Source organism: Mus pahari, chromosome 5 (genome assembly GCF_900095145.1).
Source record: "Mus pahari chromosome 5, PAHARI_EIJ_v1.1, whole genome shotgun sequence".
In the NCBI taxonomy this organism is placed as follows: Eukaryota; Metazoa; Chordata; class Mammalia; order Rodentia; family Muridae; genus Mus; species Mus pahari.
The window spans coordinates 36321582-36344551 of NC_034594.1; the positions used below are offsets into that span (position 1 = coordinate 36321582).

General features: G+C 44.5%; 1 protein-coding gene across 5 annotated transcripts in view; it reads right to left on the reverse strand.

Annotated features, from left to right (window-relative positions):
• The window catches only part of Satb2 (SATB homeobox 2), a 179284-nt gene that overhangs the window by 154694 nt on the left and 1620 nt on the right, over positions 1-22970 (reverse strand). Inside the window, exons 2-3 of one of the 5 annotated variants that reach the window (XM_021197607.2) lie at positions 20085-20168; positions 15497-15724 (exon numbers count right to left, since the gene is read on the reverse strand). In XM_021197607.2, the coding sequence (XP_021053266.1) occupies positions 15497-15665 (169 nt within the window). In that variant the 5' untranslated portion in view covers positions 15666-15724; positions 20085-20168. Of the gene's footprint in view, positions 1-15475; positions 15725-15944; positions 16013-16951; positions 17797-20084; positions 20169-22970 lie in introns of those variants that run through there. The other 4 variants (XM_029538578.1, XM_021197606.2, XM_029538577.1 and 1 more) reach the window with 4 other exon arrangements.

A 22970-nucleotide genomic window follows, 5' to 3' on the forward strand; every position in this document is an offset into this window, starting at 1 on the left:
CATAACCAGAAACAGAAAACAAATGTGCACATCATTTGCCTCCTGGTTGGGGCCACAAACAAAATTTCAAAATTAACCAAGTTGTGTCTTTCCTAGAGTGGCAGCCTTGGCCCTGTCCTTGCCTCTCTACTCTCTCAGGCCCAGCCTTCTGAGATTGAGGCAGCCACATTCCAAACCCAGCTGCTGTATACTCCCCTCCCTGGGGGGGGGGGAGGGGGGATGTGGAAATTTTCTGAGATTAATTGATAAAGGAGGTGACACTTTAGGGGTGGGGATATAGCTCAAGGGTAGAATGCTTAGCAAACACAAGGCGGACAGTTCAATCTCCAGCAACATTTGTTTCAAAGTCAGTTCATTTTGCTATGGAAGGGCCTTCATCTCCTCCTTTAACAGAGAAGACTCTGTACTCCCCATCCTTCTGTGAACCTCAGGTATATATACTCACACGGATTTAAAACGGCTACCTCAGCACTGCAGGCTGTAATGTTATGGGACCACTGTATGCACTCTCTGGATGACTGGACTGTTCATGGTAGGACTGTACCTTCATATTTCCTTCCAAATAAGCTTAATTGGGGGGGGGGGTGTCAAATAGTGTTTTAAAAAAAGTAGAAAAAAATTTCATTGATTATAAGGGTAAAGGAAGTGTGTCATTTGAGTATAAGGGAGTCACCCAAAAGTTCACAGGTCAACCCGGGGTCCTTGAGGCCCCCTCACAATACCCCCATCCTAGCATCTCTTCCTGGCTGTTGATTTCATTTGACCTTCACACAGAGGTGGATGGCAGGAAGGTGGAGGTCCACAGAGGGAAGGTTACTGTCGACTCTAAAGAAACAAGCAAAGGCAAAGCAAGCCGCAAACCTAAATGTAAATCTGTTTTCCCCTCCACCAAGACTTCCCACTGAACCCACACCCACACCCACACCCACACCCACACCCACACCCATCACCACCAGGTAAAGTTTCAACAATAAAATCTCTTACTGCATCCGCCATCCTCTCACCATCTGGGGACACAAGGGGTTAAAAATGAGGCAAGATTTGACTCTCAGTGTAAAAGCAGTTGCTTTGTGGCCCTGAGGCAGACCCTAACCTTAGAAATGAAGTGCAGGAGGAGGCAGAAGGTAAGTATGGAGAGTGAACACTTTCTCAAAGATTCAATGGGAGCCTCAAAATAGCCGAAGGAAGGCCCAGTTTGTAGCATCGCATGCATCCACTTCCAGACCTGTCATCAAGTTTCAGAATCATAACTCAATCTGACGTCAGGACTGCAGAACTAAGGGTAAGTGTTCTCCGCTTAACCCCTAGGAAATTCAGTGGCAGGCTCCAGTTTGAAGGCAGTTTGAAACCACAGCTTCCTAGGAGCCCAGGAGGCATGGCTGTGGTAACTTACCTAAATAACAAAGAATGAGCTTGTGACACCTGGGACCTCTGCAGGCCCAGCTGAACCCCAGCAACTAAATCCCCGGATGTCAGCCACACCTGGCCTGTGGCTATCTCAGGGAGAGGCCCACCTTTAGACAAATCCCCCCTCTGCCACACCCCACCCCAAAGCCTGGCCTACGGGATGTCCAAAATAAACATTAGTTCAGTTTAACAAAATGCTAATTCCACTTAGACATTAATCATCTTCATTAATAAGTGGCGTGGACTGCTCAGCTTCACTGTGGGCTCCCTACGCGGTAGTGAGCATCAGGGCACTGGCAGTGCTTTCTAGGAAAGAGACGGACACGTGGATTCAGGAGCTGCTTTTCCCTTGGGCACAGGAAGCTCGCCAGACCACGAGGCGATGCGTGTCCACAGTGGGCAGAGACTGCTGGCATATCAGCATAGGGCACTGTTGTGGGTTCTGTTTGAGGACTGGAAGGCTGCATGACTGGGCTCCAGGGCTACAGACACCAATCACCAGGCTCAGGTTTGGGGAGGCAATTGGTCAGCAGGACCATGGCCTACACTGCAGGAAAGCACCCCCTTTAAATCTGGATATTACAGAAAAGCTCAAGCCCATGGCATAGTGCTGGAAGATAATTATTTCAAAACTGAACAATTAAAAATTATTTTCACAGTTGTTGAAATATGCCCATCAAAAGAGACAATGATGTATTAAAAGTAATTATAGCACATTTCAATAATATCGGGATTCTTGTCTTCTGACAAAGAACAATTTGATTCTGCAAGTTTCTGACGGGGCAGATTTTAAGACACGTTTACAAGGACACACATTTGTCTCAGCCCCTTCTCAATACCCTGTCTACAGCAGCTATTCACAAGCAATCTTGAGTCCCACCCCTCAAAAGAAGGGAATAGTCCCTATACTTTGCTTCATTATCTCAGGTTTTGAGCTCTGCCTAAATATTATTTTATCTAATTCAAACAACTTTTTAAAAATTTTTTTTGATTAATTTCTCCAGTGTAGTGTTAGAGAAAGGTTAACTGTGTTTAGGTTTTTCAAGCTAGGAATTAATAAAGGAATCAAGTGCTCACACTCAATAAGGTAGGACTACCTGTATTTCTAGTGGGAATATTTCATAGCACAAACATGTTTCCTTTGGGGAGTTTAACTCAAAAAAAATTATTAAAAATTGAGATCAAACACTGGTGCAAAGCCTCAAAGGAAATCATGTGAGAGTGGAAGGATTTTTATCGAATGAAAACTGAAAAGTAAAGTTTTTATATTAAAAAAAAATGTTTCTCCCTCATAAAAGAAAATACTATGTTTAGGGTTTGAACCGTAAAACATTTATGGATATCTAACAGAAATGTAAAAGAAGTGATCACTGAATGAACGGGTGCATTCCACACAGCTGCATCTCAGTGGATAGGCAACCAGCATCCCTGTTCCCAAACACTCACTCTCATCTCCATCAAATTCCTGTGGACAGGGAGAGGGAGCAAGTCCCAGAGAGCTCTGACATGGAGAGGGTGGAAAGGAGGAAAGAGGGAGACCAGAGACTACAAAAACTCAGCATCATAGTGGGCATCCAATAGCTCCCTCCGGGGACAATGAGATCTCTGGCTTACAATATGGAGGTCATTATTACTGTGACTGAGACGAAGTTAATAAACACAGACCAGGGAAACAGAGTCTGATGAAATACTTCCCTGACACAATTTTTTTAACTATATACACACACCAGTGTAATTTATAGCAATTACTTAATAAAAATAGAATAGTATTATTTCTCTCTGTGATTCTAAGACATTCTCTTTATATTCTACATATCTCTAAAAGGAAACATTAAATTTGTTTGTTTTTAAAACTAGGCAACTGTGTGAAACCCACTGAAATTCTTGTTGCTTTGTTATTCTGAGATATGTTTCTAACCCTCTAACCCTGGATAGCCTGGTACTTACTAGGTAGACCAGGCTAGTCCCCCAGTGTGTTCCTCCCTGAAGAAAACCTTGAGTAATCTTCCTGCCTCTGCCTTCCAAGTTCTAGGATTACAGCATAAGCTACCACATCCAGCTTGAAAATACTATTTCACCCTTACTATGGTCAATCAAAGGCTGCCACTCAATCAGAGGAGGAATGTGATTTCATTTCTTTAACCTAAATATGTCTAAAGTCTAAGATGATTTGTTTCCTGGATTAAAAAGTAAGATGTCCTTGACCTAAACAAAATAATGAAATTCTACTTCCCTCCAAGCAAAGAACTTTAAACTGGGGGTAATTCCAGATATGTACACCTCAACCTCAAAAAGATTACACTTCCCCTAGACTACTAGATTTATAAATTCTTTCTTTTCTGAAGTCAACCTCACGATGAAGTATTTTAGCATGCCACCCCTCGAGGCTATGGTTTCCAAAGAGTTCTAATCTCACAAGAACAACACAAAATAGCCAACATGCAAGGCCAGCATTAAGGAAAGAAGGATTTCCTGTGGGGTTAGCTTATAAGCATAGGTGCAGGTTTGTGGGCACACTGAAGCAGAGCCAGGGGAAGAGCTCGCAGTCTGTCTCCGAACCGCGGCTGCCAAACCTGGATGATGAGCAAGAATTGCTCATACCAGCTTCTGTGAGTGCTAGCTCCTCTCTCTGTTTGGTTAAGAGAAAGACAGACAGACAGGTCTATTTTCAAGCCCAAGGCTGTGTTTATTCTCCATAAGGCTGGCTGTGAGGAAGGGGGCTTTCCTAAGCAGTGCTATCAGAGAACCAGAGAGCAAAGTCTCAGAAACCTCCCTTCATGGAAAGGAATTGTCTCTCTCAACCTTGCTTTCAAGCTACACATCAATCTTCAATATAATTATGTTTGACAGAATAGAAGCTCTTGGCAGTTAAACTTGTTTACAATAAATGCTTAGTTTGGGAACATGGACTGTATTTCAGTCTTACAAATATCAAACACAAACCTACAACGGGCCCATTATGGGGCTGAGAATTATTTTGCTATAAATCTTTTTATTGGAGGGCCAAGGGATTTACTTTGCAGCTTGTTTTCCACTAACCACTGGAACAGCATGAAGAGAGGTGCTCTGGTATCCTGACCCTGTGCTAATTGGAATCCCATGCATCTCTATCAGACAGTTCACAGTCATCCTGAACATTCAGGTTGACTCTGGTTTCCCATGGTGGCAAAATGTCAACACAAGTGATCTCACTATAGGTGAGACCCCGTCATTCTTCTTCTCTCCCAAATCTCTTGGGGACTAATGATCACTGGCAGACTTTCAATAGTAAGCTCCCATTTGGGGTGGGAGGTATAAGTTAACCATAAAAATGTGCTTAAGGCACAAACTTGCTGGATGAATGAGCCAATAAACGAAGTTAGTTGTGCTGAAAATTACCTAGACATTCATTTGAGAGGGACAGAAAAAAAAAATCAGAATCACCTTATTTACTCTTGAAAAGTGACTTTACCTGGTCTGCAACATGGAATAACTCCCATCTCAAGAGCAATCTGTTCTCCTTAGGCTCCCTCAACAAAGGGCTCCTGATACCATACTGCCAAATCCAAAGGACAGAAACTTGTCTGAAGATGCCTTCTGACCGGAGGAGGCCAGCTGTCCAACACAGCCGGCTCAGCCCACCTCTGTCTCCAGAGGGACTGCTCTGCCATGGACCACATAGTCACTGACACTCTGGGAACTTGTTAGTTTTCATACCAAGATAATCCATGTCCTTGCCTTTCCATTTCTATGTGATCAGATGTCTATAACAACCCGGTCCTAACACAGTATCAACAAACGACATAAAAGGCCATCTCAGAAGAACTGAGTGGAAGTATGTTTTCCAAAATAAGGTTGGGCAGTCCAGTTGTTTCCGACAGAGATTCCATTTTCTTTTCTTTCAGTCAGTGTAAAGATAGCAGGTAATACAACTAAAACAAAATGTCTTAGCTCTCAGCATCTAAAACAGTAGCCACTAATTCTGGGGTTTCACGTTGAGAAAGAGAGAAGAAAAATACTTTCTTTGCATTATTGGCTCCGCGGACCTTTTCTATTCTTTTCAAAAGCACTAGTTTACAATGTGAACTAATGGAAAAATTGCTTAATTCACCTAAAATAATCATTCTGTTTTTAAAATTAAAGATACACTCTTAAAACCTTGACTACTTAATTGCTTTTTGCTCAGGAAAAGAGGGGGAAACTCGGAGAAGGTGGTTGCATGAAAGAAATACCACTTTTTACTGTACAACAAAAATTCCCTCAGAGGCAAAGAGACGAGATGCCAAGTTCCACCCAGAATTAATGTTTAGCTTCAAACTGTAAAGCCCGGAAAAAACAGAACCACTAATAGATCCTTAAACCTCAGCCCTGTTAGGTTATGTGAATATGAAGGTAAAAGAACCTTTGCTGACAAGGGTTTAATTGAGGTGCTATTTAATGAAGGTGCTATTAACTAAACACTCTTCATGGCATACACATGCTAGGCTCTTTTGGATTATTCAATATGAATTCCCTTCTGAAAGGATGCTCTCTGGGCCCTCCACCGCAGGATACAGCACCCATCTCATCCTTTATGTCGCAGCTCACAGAAAGATCTTTTCAAGTAATGGCACCAAGAAAATGTTTAACAACTGATTTTTTAAAAACGTCCCTTCTGAGGGTCCCAACTGAGTACAAGTTTGGGCTTTAACTGCTAGGGACATCCGGTGCTAGAGCCTTAGTGCTTCTCTGTGAGGGGCTGCTGGGGCCTGACTCCACTGTCATGGCCAGGTGTTCAGGAACTGTGAAGTTTTCCAGTAAGAAGAGCAACTCAGCGTGAAAACTTAGCCAGCGATCTTGGCTGCTTGCTGGCTGCTGCTATCCCACAGAGAAGAGTGGACTGCGGAATGACTGCTGCCAGCCCAGCCCAGCAAGGTTAACAATTATGGAAATGTGGGACTTGGTGTGTGCTCCTTTAATCCCAGAGGCAGGTGGATGTTTGAGGCCAGCCAGGGCTACAGACTGAGAACCTACCTCAAATTAAAAAAGAAAAAAAAAAAAAAGACAAATGGATATATATGTAATAGTTTACAGAACTCAGAATGAAAGTCAGATGCTCTGTATTCAAGTGACAGTCTTAACTCTCAACTTCTACCAGAGTGACAAACAAGGTGATAACATGAAGACAAGGAAGTTCCGGTTCTCCTGTGTGCATGGGAGAAGACAGGGATGGATGGGCCTCAACCTTCTCTCTCCAGTTTAGCCTCCTGAGGACTTTATAAAGGTTTGCTGGCTGGGACCTCACCTGGCTCTTACACACTATAGACAAGCTGTCATTTCTGTAGATATATAGCCCCACAGGTTAGAAAAGGGCTGAGGGGGTCACACCTCAGGCATAACTCAAGAAAATGTCACACCCTAAGGCAAAAGTGCACCTTTGCAGTGCCAGGGCACACACTCCCACGGGCTTTTTTGTGACCCTCTCAGGGAAGGAGAGCCAATGCAGATCTCAGCTAATAAACACCACAGAAAACAAGAAGCACTCTGGTTATTCTGCATCGTCTTCAAGCCTAAAAATTTGTACACTGTGTGACAGGTCCACCTCATTTTTCTTAATGATGTTTTTATTATTCCTTCACTCAATTAAAGCAGAAATGGATATTGCATCTTCTGACTGTATAATTGTTATTGTAATCTGTTTTCGATCACTGCTTGGAAATGGGTCCAAAACAACATAAACCCTCTACTGCCTCAGAAGGCAAGTCATTTTCTTTTACTACAACACTTAAAGAGACATTTATCATGTGGCTCTGTTACCATCTTTGGATTATGACAAAAGAAAGTTTTGTTCTATTAAACAAAAAAAAAAATGCTTCAAAAACACAGCAATTTTAAGAGTTTTATATGAATGCATTTTTCTAATAAGCTATCAGCAATATCAATTTTGGATTTCTTTATATGTGTAAGTAATAGAGCAATCAAATGCTTAATTTTCATGTGCTGACACAATCAGAAAAATATCAACATACGGTTTCTGCTTTTACTCTTTGCCTTTGGTCAGTTCTCTACAGCTGTGTAGTTCTCTTTGCAAAGAAAATCCTTATATAAAATAAAATGACTAGTTATGACAGAACTGATATACTTGTTTTCCAGCTATGCACCCAAATCAAGCAAAGACCTTCAGGGAAGAAAAAGGTAAATGACCATTGCTGTGCTGTAGCTCCAGTTATTCCTACGAATATCTTGTAAAATGCCTATCACACTTCAGTGTTCTAGAAAACACTCTCTTATCTGGAATCTGTCTCTCCCCACATCTGTACAAGTCTTCATGCAAACCAAGACAGGCACGGAGCTCTGTGCAACCATACGTGGGTATCGAACACAGCTAGAGAATGCATGTCCTTTGATAAACAGTGCTAGCCTCTTCTTTACTTTTGTTAAATCTCCCTTCTAAATACCACAATTTAATAACCAACTGTGCTAGGACAGAACTCCACTGTGATAATAAGGCAACAAGTTAAGAGGAGAAATCACTTCACCTCAGACAGTAAGTATCAGTATCAGGAAGAAGTTCAATTGAAAACTATGCTCCCTCGGAGAGTTTTATTATCCTACTGTATCAGACCAACTGTTAATGGACGTGCCTGCTGTACACTGACTTGACTTGCTAATAGCTGTATTTCAGGGTTTAAACTGTTGACAATGCTCCTTATTTACTTTGGTTTGATTTTCTCTGCTTTGCTATTATTTTATGCATTGCTCTGGTAACTATAATATATACTCGATTTGCCTTTTTATTATTATCATGATTTTAGGTTAGCAAAAAATTACTGGGTTTCATCCTAGGATCTTTACACACATGTCTTATTATACTTCACTCATTCCGGGACTTTCTTATTTTGGCTTTAGAGGTTATAGATAATAATTTTAAAATACATGCCCTAAATTCAGCTGCCATACCTGCATATCTAAAACACATTTAGACATTTACAACTTTTTAATCTGGTCTGTTGTTAATCTACAATTAACTAAAGCTTCACAAATAACAGGAAAAGACAGAGTAGGTGACATTTCTAATACCTTGTGTCACCTAATTATCCTTGTTTTCATCACAATTTATCATTTGCAATTAATAAAAAATCTACTAGTTGATATATATGTGTGTGTGTGTGTGTGTGTGTGTGTGTGTGTGTGTGTGTAGTCTTCCATGACTTTGAAAACTTTATCATAGGATATTTTTGGTGTTAGTGGCTGTGAATTTTTGAGATAACGTCTTGCTATGTGGCTCAAGCTGGATAGGAACTCAGTATTTAGCCCAGACTAGTCTCAAAGTCAGAATTCTCCTGCCTCAGCCTCTCAAGTGCTGATATGTCAGGCATAAGCCATCATGACCAATACCATGAAACATTTTTACAGAAATGCCATGCTATGTCAGGCTCATCAAATGTACTTCCACATAAAGGAAAGAAATAAAAGCTCAATTGCTGGTTAGCAAGACAGGAAGGAATGTCTCTTCAAAAGATAGAGAACAACACAATGTAGAAGTTACACCTGTGTCAAAAGTAAAAACATAGAAAAAAACAAAAATCAAAAAAAAAAACAAAAACAAAAACAAAAAACAAAAAACCTCTGGAAGTCCTTAACTGACTTGTCTTAACTCAACCTCAATTGCATGCAGACATTGACTTTGGCTCTGGAAATGGCAATCACTTTATCCATAAGCAGCAGGCTGATGAATCCTTTGTATTTAGAGATCTGTTTCTAATGCTCAGTTTCAAAACCGCTCCTGTACTTTAAAATAAAAGAAATTCACAGCTCACCTGACTGGCTTGCTAAATTACTGCTGAAGAGCTGTGATGATTGGAAGGGAGAGGAGATCTGTACAATCAAAGCCAGGAGAAGGAAATCACTCCTTCTCAAACTGCCATAGAGAAAATAAGGAAACTAAAAGGCAAACCCTTCTGCACTCTCTCAGCTAAGTATAAAGGTCTCCTACTTGAAACCATTTTCAGTTACCCAGCCCCCCCCCTTTTTTTTTTTCAAAAAATAATGAGTTAGAATGTATGGGTTCAATCCAACATTCACTGCTGCTCCTGTTCTCGGGGAGTGGGGGGTGGGGGGACATGCTGCCAAAGCTTCTGAAAAGAGAGTTTGGGCTGCTAATTTCCCGTTCACAAAATCTAAATTCTCCTTATGCATCTCCTACAACTCACGAAATACTATGAAACAGTATTATATCACTGCAAATTGAGACATTTATATCAAAATACAGAGGGATGATGCCAGCATTTCATTTGTCATTTCCCGCTTGTCACTTTCTACTGACAAACTGTTACACATACAACTTTTGTCAAATGCTCTGTCTTTAAATATGTTCCAAAATGCCATTGTACCTCAGTCTCACTGTAAGAAAGATAGCACAAGTTACTGTGTTACTACACATTTCTTAAAGAGTTTTTTTTAAGTGTACTTATTAAATAAAAATATATAACTATCTTAGTGAGTTATATGTTTCCTGCTATGAAGAACAGCTTTTGGCATGCTGAAATGAAACAATAATACCAAATGTGGGATTATTAGTTTTAATGCTAAGAAATGGAATCAATTTTATCTGGACAGAAGCCAAAAAACAACAAATGATATATGTATCCAAAGAAAATGATGTAATATGGAATATAACTAACTCTGTTAATGTAGCATAGCTTTTAAGTATATTCACATACACTGTTTCTACAATGAATTGTTATTTAGCAGAAGAGGAGAAAGAGCAGGAAGAGGAAGAGAAGGAAGAGGAGAGGAGGAGGAAGCAGCAACAATGTTTCAATTTACCCAAGTAAAACCATCAAGCCTTATAAGTGCTGTCTTGCCAGGCAACACCCCAAAAACATTACCATAGTCTTGACTGAAATAACTGACTCCCTGGCCCTTAAAATTACCCAAATTCACATTCTCTGATACCTTATAAATAATGATTACTCTATTTTCTCTTCCTATAGAGAGAGAGGAATTAAAAAGAAAAAGAGTCAATACAGGATATCTAGGATGAACAAATTACCTCGGCTAGTCACGGCCTTCAGGAAATGAAGGTATTGCTTATTTTCTGCACCAGTTAAAAAACAGACGCTTAAGGGACTTTGTAGTTTTAAGCACGCGTGCGCGGGCGGGTGAGCGTGCATGCACACACACAAGCATACACACACACAAGCATGCACACAGTGCACACCACTGCAGCAGAACTTCACTATATAATGGTCAGCGGGTTTCTGCTGATTGAACATGAAACTTCCAAGATTACTTGAAACACCAAATTACATTCAGGACTTTGAGGGGCGGATACCCTGTGTTCTGTTTAATGTGTACGTTCCATTGCATATATTTTTTTTTAAACCAAGTATGTCTTTATTTTAATAACAGGCCAAGGGCTAAAAACACTTTAGGGAAGAGCTATTTTTCTACTTCAGCAAAACTACAGAGGACAAGTTAGACGGGTAGATGACCCCCAAGCCTAAGTTCATACTCTTCTTAAAAGAACTTAAACCTTTCCATTTAAAACAGTAATAACAGTGTGGATGGGTAGGGAAGCCTTCCCTCTGCAACCCTGAGTCCTTCCTATCAGCGTATGCTCCAACTGCCACTGACCTTACGATATTCATCCCGAGACACAGAGTTCTCTCCACTTTCCCGGGTTGACAATTATATTTCTAAGTATTTTTATATATTTCAATATTACATAAATATATATATACTCCTTCCTATTAGCACTACTTTCCAGAAGTAAAATTATTGCTGCCCCACAGCTAATGGTGTGTCTCCACCTGACCTGATCCACATTTCTTTGGCTCTTAATGGAAAAGGCAATGTTCCACATGTAGACAATTAAGCTAACTGTTGTTATAGTGGATGATGTTCAGCTCTAAATGAGGCCCTGCCTAACAATCTTGATCACATTTGTTCTCTGTTTGAATGCAGCAAATGTGCACTGCATAATGATTCCTTCCTCTTGCAACAAGACAGCTATGCTCTTAAACAGACCTGGAAGCAAGGGGGCCACCTACTTCAGGGAGTTCTCTCAGGAGGCAACGTCAGCCAGGAGTTCACCAATAAAATCCAATTATTTTTAAAGCAAAATGTTTTTCAAAAATAAGCAATTTTTTAACAAAATGAACAGGTATTTCAATAAGACATCCTCAAGGTTTAAATTCCAAACCCCAAACTAGAACATTTAACACACACACACAAACACACACACACTAACTACACACTTTTTGAAAGCATTAAAAAAATCCTAGGAAAAAGAAAAATACCAAAAAGATTTCTGATGTTTAGTGCTTCCTATCTGCAAATACACCATCTGGTATAGCCAAGTGCTGTTCATTCAGTTTAAATAAAGCTGTCTGAAAGTTCCTCTTGAAGCCAAACACTAAAAAGTGAAAATGCTTGTGTTAACAATGAATGAGGCACAATGACTGACTGCTGGTAAAGCACAGCTGGTTGGCCCCTTCCAGCAGTCCAGGAGGCAAGGCAGAAGCAGCCTGGGCTCCTCTCAGTCTTCCCTGGTCCCACTTTCATTTTAGGCTGTGGGTTGCCTGGCTGAGAGGATTCCACACAGCCCAGCACTGCACAGCCCAGCCCAGCCCAGCACTGCACAGCACAGCACAGCCTGTCTTAGGAGCTCATGATAAGGGTGGAGAAAAGGGTGAGTCTGATGCTTAGTTAACTCATCCTTAATAATCTCTTCTTCTTCTTCTAAGTCTTCAAATAGATCTATAAGTTTTAATCAACAATTCTGCAAATATAAATTCCCCCACCATTAATCATCCTTTTCCCAAATCCTTATGGAGTGAATTACTAGCTGAGAGGGAACGCCAATTCTAGTAAGTGAATGTCACCCAGCAGGGATATAAAGCTGTCAACACCACAAGGCTCTTGCCTGTCTAAACTCTCTCCCAGCCTTCATATGTTTTTTAAAGAGATATTAGCCTTTTTTCCCCATGAAGACCTTCTACAAAAGCTGACTTTTACATACATCCAAGCCCTTCCAATTTCACTACATACATGCTTTGAAAAATATAACATAAAGAACAGAAACATCCGGGGGTGGGGGGAGAAAAGACAGAGCAAAACCAGTGTAGCTGCTATTGGGCATCTAAGGCTGAGCACACTGTACATAGGGCACTGACTTAACATAAGTTTATTCTAAAAACACCTTAGACTGTGATGGAGCATTCACCACTTCAACTGGTTCAAACCAGACTCTACATACAAGAATGCCCCCCCCCCTTTATGACTATCTAAGGCTCATCAAAAAATCCTAACAAGTTCCCACTCTTTAACAAGGAGAACAGCAGCAGAACATACTCTTTCAGCCAACCAAAAACATTCATCTCTTCCTGCTTATCAAAAGCGGTGGGATAAATTGCTATTTTACTGAGCAACCAATTAACGTAATGATTTTCCCTAGCTCTGTGAGGAGGACAATTTTCGGAGGAACACAAGAGAAACAAGCCTGTGTTCCCCACTACTCTGTGTCTACAGTCCATGCCCACAGCATGGACACAATGCAACAGCCCAAAGACGAAAACAAACGGCTCAGCAGTACACATTTTTTGTGACTATCTATGTTTTACAAAGAATATTCAACAAGAGATGTACAATGGTGGAAATGCAATCTACTTTATACTTATCCTATGTTAAAAGAAAAAGTTTCAATTAGGAGTATTTCTAACTAGAAATATACTTTGAACATTTTTTTTAAATTTAAAATATACATTTTTAAAAGTCTTGGCTTTCCTCCAGTCTACATACATGATTAGAAGTTATAAAGAAATAAAATTATTAACATCTTAGTATACACTTGGGAACTTTATAAACTGAAGCCAACAAAATAATTATTAGCAGTCAATACAAAAAAGCACTGCACTGCAAAATTTGATATTCTAAGTTATATTTTGAAGGTCTCTAAATTAGTTTATTTAGAATAGATAAATTCCAAAGAATCTATTATGCTGTAGAGAATTAAAGTTTTATGCTGGAGAGATGATGGCTTAGCCGTTAAAGGCTAGGCTCACAACCAAAAATATAAGAGAATTAAGGCTTTTAAAAAGAATATTTATAAATCCACCATATACAAATCCACCATATGCCCTTTACTATTAAGCACTACAAATGTTGTGAATCAAGGCAAACGCTGTTATCTTACTTCCAGCTTGGGAGGCATCTAACAGGACCCACTGTTTCTAAGTTAAATTGAGCCTCCAAGGCGCTGACTAGGGTTTACTGAAATCTATTATTCTTCAGAAAGGCATTAATTTTATCTGTAGCAAATTTAGCATCAGTGGTCGAAAGCAAATTATAATTTCAGAAAATCTGCAAAAGAACTATCATTCCATACTAAAGGGACCCGGAATCAACAGACTGAGGCAACTTCTTTCCTAGTTCAATATGATATGAAAGAAAAAGAAGGCAGCTTTGTTGAAGGATTCTTGATAGTTACACTCTAAACTGTCTAAAGACCTCAGCGAACTTAGAGTGTGCAGCTGAAATGCACTGGATTAACAAAGGGAAACGAAAATTACTAAGTCCACGATTTTTCTTATATAAAAGGTGACTTTCAGAATACATGATTTCCAAAGATTTCCAAAAATGTCCTCACTAGACATCAGCAGCCTGTACAGCCAGGATGGAAGCTTGGTTCTACCATATCTCTGATGGATTTCTCTCCATTGTGTGCATAGAGGTGTCCATAAAGTGAGGCTCAGGGCATTGTTCTGGTCTTGGGGCAATACACTCATGAACCCCACTCTTGAAAAGTGAGTCATGCAGTTGCCAGATTTGCTTGCATGCTCGTTTCTTTTTCATTTCTTTTTGTCTCATTAAAAGTATATTTTCACATATCTAAATGGGACTATACAGAAGCCAAATCATGTTTTCAAAACTTGAAAACTTGATAGGAAGGCTGCTTCTTGGGAGAAGTGGCCAATTTAAAGGTTTGAGGCAAGCTAAGCTATCTTTAATGACTACCACCAAGAAAAACAGTAATAAAATTAAAAACAGAAAGGTGTCATCCTCTTAGGTGTATGGAGACATTTCAAACTAAGCATGTATTCCAAAATTCGATGGTCACCACAAACAGGGGCATGAGGGACAGGGGAGTGGGAGGTGGAACTTTATCACCAAGTTTAAGAATTACATTAAACCGGCTCCTGCTGAAAGCAACTGAAGTGAGGGGGTATCTCAGGCATAGTAAAATTAAAGGAATGATTTATCCTAAACAAAACAGTCTGAATGCCCTGTAAAACTGTACATTTCATATGTAAGAAACAGCTAGTTGACTGCCCTGCAAACCCAAAAGTACAGTATTTAAATTCCTCTCTGGTCTTATTTTGTAAGATTACTAAACACGGTTGAAGAAAGTTATCTGCAGATGTACTGAAAACATAAAAGACTTCCTTTAAAATAATATGTAATTCTTGGGTAGGGAAGCAGCAGGCAGCATATAAAGTTGCTTACTGTTTTTCACCCAATTCTCTAATTCCTAACAAAGTTATAAACGGCTGCATCTAAACTCTGCAGGCAAAACAGCATCAAATCCTCTAAGGACACAGTGGATTCACGGTGATCCTTCGGGTTTTTTGTTTTTTGTTTTTTCCCTAGAACTTCTGCAGGACACAGTCCTAGTTGTCACTCATTTGTCTCAGCATTGTCCCAGCTACAGAACACCAAGCCATTGCGTCTACTCTAGCCTGACCTTAAGTCTCCGTCCCACTTAAATCAAGGCATACAAGCTTCAGCCCCCAAACAGATCCGAGGCAAGGCAAAGGAGTTAAAACACTAAAGAGCTCTCTAGGAAAATCTAGAAACAGTTAGCTGGCTGTGACACAGACCTGCCAACACCTCAGCACACAGTGGCAAAGTGCCCAAAAAATGCCACCCTCTGGGTAAACCACTTTCTTGTTTTAACTCGATGAAGCTACTACCAGTTGCGGAGAGGCAACTAGGGCATTATTTGGCAACCTGGATTTGACTTCCTGTAATCCTACACCGAAACAGCGCCTAATCAACCTGAACCCTGACACCCAGGCCATTATCACTGGGCCTCCGCTGCGCGCACCTCCCAGCTCCGGGCTGTTACCTCCCACGGCCTTGGCCACGGCGCCGTTGGGCCTCCCGCGGGCTCCCATGGGGCTGCCGTTCTGCTCCAGCCGGGCCACCTTCACCGGGGGAGGCCCCTTGACATCGGGGCTGCCGCTTCTTCGGTCGGGGCTGTCCCGAAGACACGGGCTCTCGCTCCGCCGCTCCATGCTGCTCGGATTTGGAGACAAAGTTCCCACCGGCAGGTCGCAATAAAACGCGCAGGGACCTAGGGAGGGGGCGGAGGGGAGGAAAGGGGGAGGGAAAAAAAAGAGGGAAAACCGCTCACACACGTGATAGACGATCAGGCCAGTGGCAGAGCACTGCACCGCAGCCACACAAACTTCCTCCCACGCTGCAGAAGGGTACCTAAGGGTCCCGGGAAAGCAAGTCCCAACCAAACAAACACTGGAGGTCCCAAAGCTGCCCAGAACTTGAGGTACTAAAACCTGCTCTTTCTCAGGTCCCAAGAGTTAGCCCTCAGTTGTGTGGACAGAGTCAGACCTCGAAGCCTTTTGCAGTACCCCATTCGCTGCGGGCAGCGCTGGCTTTATTCTCTCTTTGATAGAGAGCCACCACCACCATAAGACCCACTTAGGGTGTCAGGGTTTTGAAAGGAGCGTACTTAAGGGCAAGAGGTCCCACCAGGCCGGGGAGGGAGCAAGGACTTACTTACACGGCTCCTTAAGCAAATTAATTGCTTGATAAATGCGCTGTGAATGGCCAAGCTGGATCAATGGACCCATGGAATCCCCACTTTTTACCTTTATGGACCAAGTACACTTGTGTACACAAACACACACCTTTGCACAAAAAATTAACTATAATTCCACGTGAGCGAGCATCCCAAAACACTCTGAGGTTTGGAAGGCTACCCTCCATCACAGGATCACAATTATTATTTGGGAGCATTCTTATCTTCATCGTATCCTGGATGTGGTTGTTGGTTTTTAAGCCATTAAGCATACAACATAAGAGAAAGAAATCTAGATTCTTAGGTCCAGGAGCAGCCTTCATTAATCCTAATTTCTAAATCTGGAAAGTTTTTCTCGAGGTCCCTAGGCGAGCAGTGCTCCATACTCTTCAATTTTGGAGGAGTGACCCGGAAGAAGGGAAAACACCTACTGAAACGGCGCCCACTTTGTCACTGAAACCCGTGAGAGGAACCCCTAATACACCAGGGGCTCTGAGAATCCTCTAAGGGCACTTTGGACCCGGGAGAAGCCTAGTCGCCCCGAGTCCAGACACGGTGAAGGGGTGGGACAGAGAGGGGAAGGAAGAATGCGAAAGATGTAGGGAGTGCGCGGAGGGGTTGCGAGCGAAGGCTCCACCGCACTTCCAGACTTTGCCTAAGCACGCGTGAGAGCCAGAGCCCGGGAACAGCCAGGGAACTTAGCGCGCCCCGGGCTTTCCGAACTACAGGCGCCGCGTGGGAGCCCTCGCCCAGCGTACTTACTGCTCACGGTCTGTCTGAAACTTGGCTGGCTGGGGCTCTGTCCATGGAGCAAAAGTAGAGAATCCAGGGTGGAAAGTTTTTGGTGATTTGTAGTGTTGTCCTAGTCTTCCTTTCTCTTTCCTCCTTCCCCTTTCCTTTTCCTCTTCCCCGGTCCTAGCGTTTAAGGTCCTGGGTCAGGGTGTCTTCTTCTGGTTCGGAGATGGTTGTTATGATGATGGGGGCGGGGGGCAGTGAGGGAGGAGGAGGAGAGGGAAAGGAGGACTCCTCCGAAGGGGCACCAGAGCGAGCGGGGGAGGGGACGGCGGAGAAGGGGGGGGGGAGGGGGCTGAAAGAGCCTTTCACACCTTCGGGTAGAAGACCGATTCTGGAGAGAAAGGGCTGAGGACTGGGAGGCTGCGGCGGCTGCTGGCTCCTACAGCCGCTAGCTCCAGAGGAGGCGCGGCCAGAGTCGTGGGGACGGTGCCACCAAGAGCGGGGAAGGTGCGGAGACCCCGGACCGCGCGCAAGAGAAAACGCGGCGGCCGCACAAGCTGTCACCTCCAACCTCTTCCCCACGCGGCTGCCTCTGCCAGAAGCCAGAGCCGGACTCACTGACAAGCCGCAGAGAGAAAGACACTGAGAGGGAGATGATTATTAGTTGCGTTGAGTCATCAGGCAAAGTGAGTCCTTTTGGGTTGTCCTCGGTTTCCGATTTCTCCCCCTCCCCCTTTCGGTCCCCAGATCTAGCGCCTTCAAAATAATAATTTGGGGTGGGGGTAGGGGATGTCTCTGGGTTATTTCGGGATGGGAATGGGGGGGATGGATCTAAACCCAAGCCAGACTGGTCCACCGCAATGAAGGAGGGGAGTGGGGGGCGGGGAGGAGGGCTGGGAAGGTTGCGGGGGGAGGGGGGCCCCGCCTGGCAGGAAATTAAACATCAATCAATCAATCGCTGTGAGCACGGCGACCCAAGGAGCCGGGCTGCGGAGGAGGCTCAGGCATAGGCGAGGGGGTGGGAGTCAGGGAGAAAGGAGGAAGGGGAGAGTCGGAGGTGGGAGCAGGGAGGCAAGGACCTCAAGCACCGGTCGACGAAGGACGGATGGCTGAGGACTGAGTGTGGCGCGAGGCGGTGGCCACGGCCGACGAATGGGTGCGTCTAAGCGCTGACGAACGCCAGGGCCCAGGGTCTGGTCCTCCTCCTTGTAGCAAGTCCAGGGCGCAGCCGCCTCGCCCAGCCCCTAGGCGCACTCGTCCCGGCGCGCAGGCTGCGGCGACTAGGCGGGCGCTCCGTGTCGCGGCTCGCCGCAGAGGCGCAGGCTGGCGCTCGGGAGGCGGCTGAGGCTGCCTCGTCTCCGGGCTCTGTTAATTGCGCCGAGTACTTTCGACTTTGGAGATAGGAGGGCGATCGCCTCCCCCACCCACCGCCTCCGCCCACCACCCACCGCCTCCGCCCCTCGGAGCAACTTTTCCCGGTGCGAGCGAGCTCCCCATCAGCTCGGAGCCGACCGGCCCGGCCCGATGCGCTCCCGGCCGCGTTTGGGCAAGGCCACTTCTCCCTCAAATCCCGTGCGGCCGCGGGTCCGGAACAATAGCCCGGGTGTCCCGAACGCCTGGAGCGAGACTCCGCCCGTCCGGCTGGCTGTGGGTCCGGCACGGAGAAAGGGTTGCTCCGTGGGCACAAGGCAGGATGCATCCCTGCCACTCTCGCCACGCGGGCTACGTTGCGAGCGAGCGGCGCAGCCCGAGCTGCCCGGAGGCCAGAACACTGTGCTGGCCGGGACGCCGAAGCTGCGCGCCCCTCGGGTTGCAGCACTGGGGCTCCCGAAGACCCTCAGCGGCTGAGGACCGAGTTCGGCGCGGGCAGAGCTGAGCCGTGGGGACCCAGCCTCTCCGCCCCGGGCGAGGCCGCGCCGAGGAGTCCCTAGCTGGTCCTTCTAAGGCTTGGGAGCCACAAACTTTTGCGGACTCCCGCGGCCCTAGCCTTTCGGCTCCCGCCGCGTTACTTGTTTAAGGTGGCGCGGTGACTGTCCGCCCAAACCCCGCTGCCCGCCGCGCTTTTGTCTTGGCCATTCGGCAAGGGCGCGGACCTCCTTAAAAAAAAAAAAAAAGCACGTGGGCAGGGGCCGCGGCCCCGGCGAGGTGCCCGCCGCGTCCGGCGAGGTGCCCGCCGCTGGAACCTCAGAGGAGAAAATATGAACCAGTCCTCTCCGGCCTTCCGGCCAGAGAAGCCCCTTGAACAGAACCGGCGGCACCTCTTGTCCCTTCTGTGCACCGGGGCTTTCCCTCCAGTTCCCCAGGACCCCGAGGACTCGGCTTCCACCGGTTACCCGAGCCACTAGTCCCCCTTAAGAAGCATTGACTGTACGGCGGCGCCAGAGGGCCAAACTAAATTCGGTTTCGGGAAACGCGCTCGAGGCAATTCTCTAAATCCTGGCCTTGAGCTGGGCCAGTGGAGGTTGAATCCCAGAGTAGCGCTGGAGACTGGGCTGCTGTCCACTTGCTTGGTAACCAACCCCATTGACCCTCCCCCCCCGCAACGCCCCAAGAGTCGCAAACCCACGGCCAGGGAAGCCTGGGGGTTTCTAAAAGAAAGAGGGTCCCCGAAACGAAACCTGTCCCTGGCCTAGATCTCGGTGCCCAGACCTCCGTGAGTCCCACTCAAGGAGCCGCCCACCAACTTCACCAGAAGCCCCAGGCGGCAAGGGGAGCCGAGCGGAGCTGAGCCAAGCCTGGCAGGGTAGTAATCCTCCAGGGAGCTACCGCAGTTTTAGGAAGCCTTTTTCTTCTCCCTGTTTTTTTCCTTCCCCAAATTCCGTGCTCCCACGAACCTGCCCAGCCAGAGGGGCTAGAGAAAATTCCAAGCCCGCGAAAGCAAAGTGGCTCAAGTAAAATCAACCCTTGTAGCTGAAAGGGTTTTGTTTTGTTTTGTTTTGTTTTGTTTTTTTGTTTTTTGAAGCAATGAAAAAAAGAAACTGTAAGTTTGATCCACAAACTTTAAAAAAGAACAATGTTATAGCATATCGAAATGAGAAGGGTTGTTTCAAAAACTTAGCTATCGCTGTCAAACTTAGCCTGTTTTTAAAATTGGAAATGCATATATTTTATTTATATACTAACGGTATTACCCCCCCTCCCACCCCGTTTCCTTTCCTACCTTGGTGTTGGAACTACAGAATCCACCTCCGGGCCCAATGTCCACGAACTAAGAAGAATTGATGATATTAGGACTTGAGGACTTCTGGAAAAAAAATGCAAATCTTTTAGTGGGGATCTTTTTTGTCTGATTCGTCACTATTATTATATCTGATGATGCGGTGGTTGGAACGATTCTTTCCTGTCATTAATGAGCTATTTTATAAAAATCACTGTCGGAAAATCGTCATTTGCATCTTGCTAAGGATCTCTTCGCTCACCTCACTGGCTTGTGTCAACAGTATAATTATGAACTTCAGCTACACTCTTATAAACAACAGGGCAGTGTTGTTTAATCGGTTAATATTTTATAAAGTGTACATATTTTATTATGCTTTGAGGGGAACTATTGATTCTAAATTATTTTTAAAAACAAAGTCTATTTAAATAAAGTATACAATTAAGTGCAATTAAATGTGCATTGTGGCTAGATTCTACACCCTTTCAAATTCATTATTTCTTTTGTCGATTTTTGATAATGAAAAGAAAATCTACCACCTAGAACAAAAAATTCTAAATTATTTAAAATTACATTTAAAAAATTAAACAAATTACATTTAATATACACGAAAATGTGTCATTCGATGTCATCAAAACTGTACTTTGATTGTTGACAGATTTATTTTTAGTAGAGCATTTTCAAATTTCTCTCGTTTCATAAAAGGAGAATTCTAGAAAGTTTTGCCATGCATACCCAGTGTGAATTTTTCCCTGAAGTTTTGACCCGGATAAAGGCCTTTTCTGTTTCAAGTTACATGTTTTTCCCAATCCAGTTTTGTTAACTTCATTTCAGCTAAAGCAAATAATTTCAAACACTTCTAATTACTCCAGTAATTTATATTTTAAATAATACTTTTAAAACATTTGTCATTTTCATTTTTAAAAACAGTGAATAAATATATTTGATGATGATTCAAAAAAACTGTTTGGTTTCATTTTTGTAATCCCCACGACGGTTAATTTCCAAACATTTTTTGAAACAATCATACTTTTTTAAATGGTATAAGTACATTCGCCTTTTAAAATACTTTTATTCAAAACTCCCCACCCCCACCCCCCACACACCAAATTAAGAAGATGCTTCCTCCAGGCTCAGAATGTAAGGGGGGGGGTGTTGTTTTCTCAGTTGTTTCTGACCTACATTTTTGAGGGAGATCTTCTCAAACTTTTCTCGGATTCTCCTAGCCCTAAAATTCCCTCCTTGCCTTAGGTAGTCAAAGGCCGCCTGTCTTTCACAATCACACTGTTATTATTATTTTTAAGCAACAACAACAACAAAAGCACTGGGACTTTGCAGGCTGGGGATAAGTGCCACAGTTTCCCTTCCTTGCTAGACTGCTTTCCGTTCTACCCAGGCCTTCGCCCTCATAAGGCCTGCTCTACACTTTTAATGACAATGGTGTTTGATTTCTCCTGTTGCCTCTGCGGTTTTGGCCGTGCGGGTCCTCTGCACTTGTCGGCTTAGGTTGTGTGCTAGCCTTAGACCACCTAGGCCCGACAGCCCTGGTAGGACAAGAGTGCCAAGCTCGCCGCTTTGCGGCCGGCCATGAGCTCTGAAGGCCCAGCATTTACCCGCAGCCTCTCTGGCTCTCAAGTTTGGTGACCCAGGCACTTCCAAAAGTGCGCTGCCTCTTTTAGAGCGCTCAAAGTTTGTGCTGTTTTTTTTTCTCTCTCTCTCCACCCCAGAGCACTCATTTCAAACTTCGTGGAAACCGCCACCTTAAAAGCCTTCGAAGGGACGGCTTCTAGGAATCGAGACGGGCTTCTCCTAGAGCTGGTCCCTCTAGGGGCGGGGAGTGGGGAACGAGAGGGACTTATTTCTTACTAAGGATGCCCATACCAATTTTGGTCTCAGACTGTCCGTGGAAAGTTAAGCGACCAACACTTTAAAAGACCTCACACTACCTCTGCATTTAGATTGCAAATCCAGCGAGTCAAGTGGACAAGGAGCTGGAGAGAACTGGCCAGGAGACTGGGGAACCCGGACGGGTCTTGAATGAAGGGCAGCTCCTCTAGGATGAGCTTAAGCCAACTTTCTCAGACCTCTCTGGGGACTGACCAGAGCGCAGCGGCTGGCGACACTTACTTCGTTATCACCCAGCTTCCTTGTTGGCATCAGAACCTAAGAGATCAACCCGCACCAGGCAAAGATAATAGGACTCGTAGTTAGCTGCCCTGGTCGCTCTAAGGGGCCTGGGCGGGAGGCGGTGCGGTAGGACAGCCTAGGAGGTGGTGGGATTCTCCTAGGGTCCGAGAGGAACATGGCTATGAGGCCTGGTCAGAGATGAGACTGACTGGAGGACACAAGGTATTGGGGTAGGGTGGTGGCAACTAGTCCACGAGAGCCGAGCTGCCAAGCTGTCTGGGAGCTGGAGTTCAGGACAACACACCGAGGCCAAAGCCCAAGGGGGTGGGGTGGGGGGGGAAAGAGTACCAAGCATTATTCCATCAACTGTGCCAGGGAAGACCCGTAGCTTTCTGTCAGAGAGCCTAGGTGACAGAGATGGGCAATCGGTGTGGGCTCTGCTTTCTAGAGAGTAGTGAGGAGACAGGTTTCAGAGCCGGGAGAGTCCTTGGTGAAGATTTGGGTGTCAGATTCCTGGTCGCCCTGTGGAAAATTCGGGAAAGGCAGGGGGTATCTCTGGCGACTCAGGGCATAAATATCCCCAACACCAGGGCTCCTGGGATCGACGGATTTTTTTTTTTTTTCAATGCCTTAATGGGTAATTTCCTTCCGTAGCAACGAGAAAATGACTGCCTAGTTATTGTAGTCTATGCGTAGAAATCTACTGCAAATGATGGAAATTAACAAGGCAGGAGGGAGAAAAGGCCAAAGGAACCGCCCCGG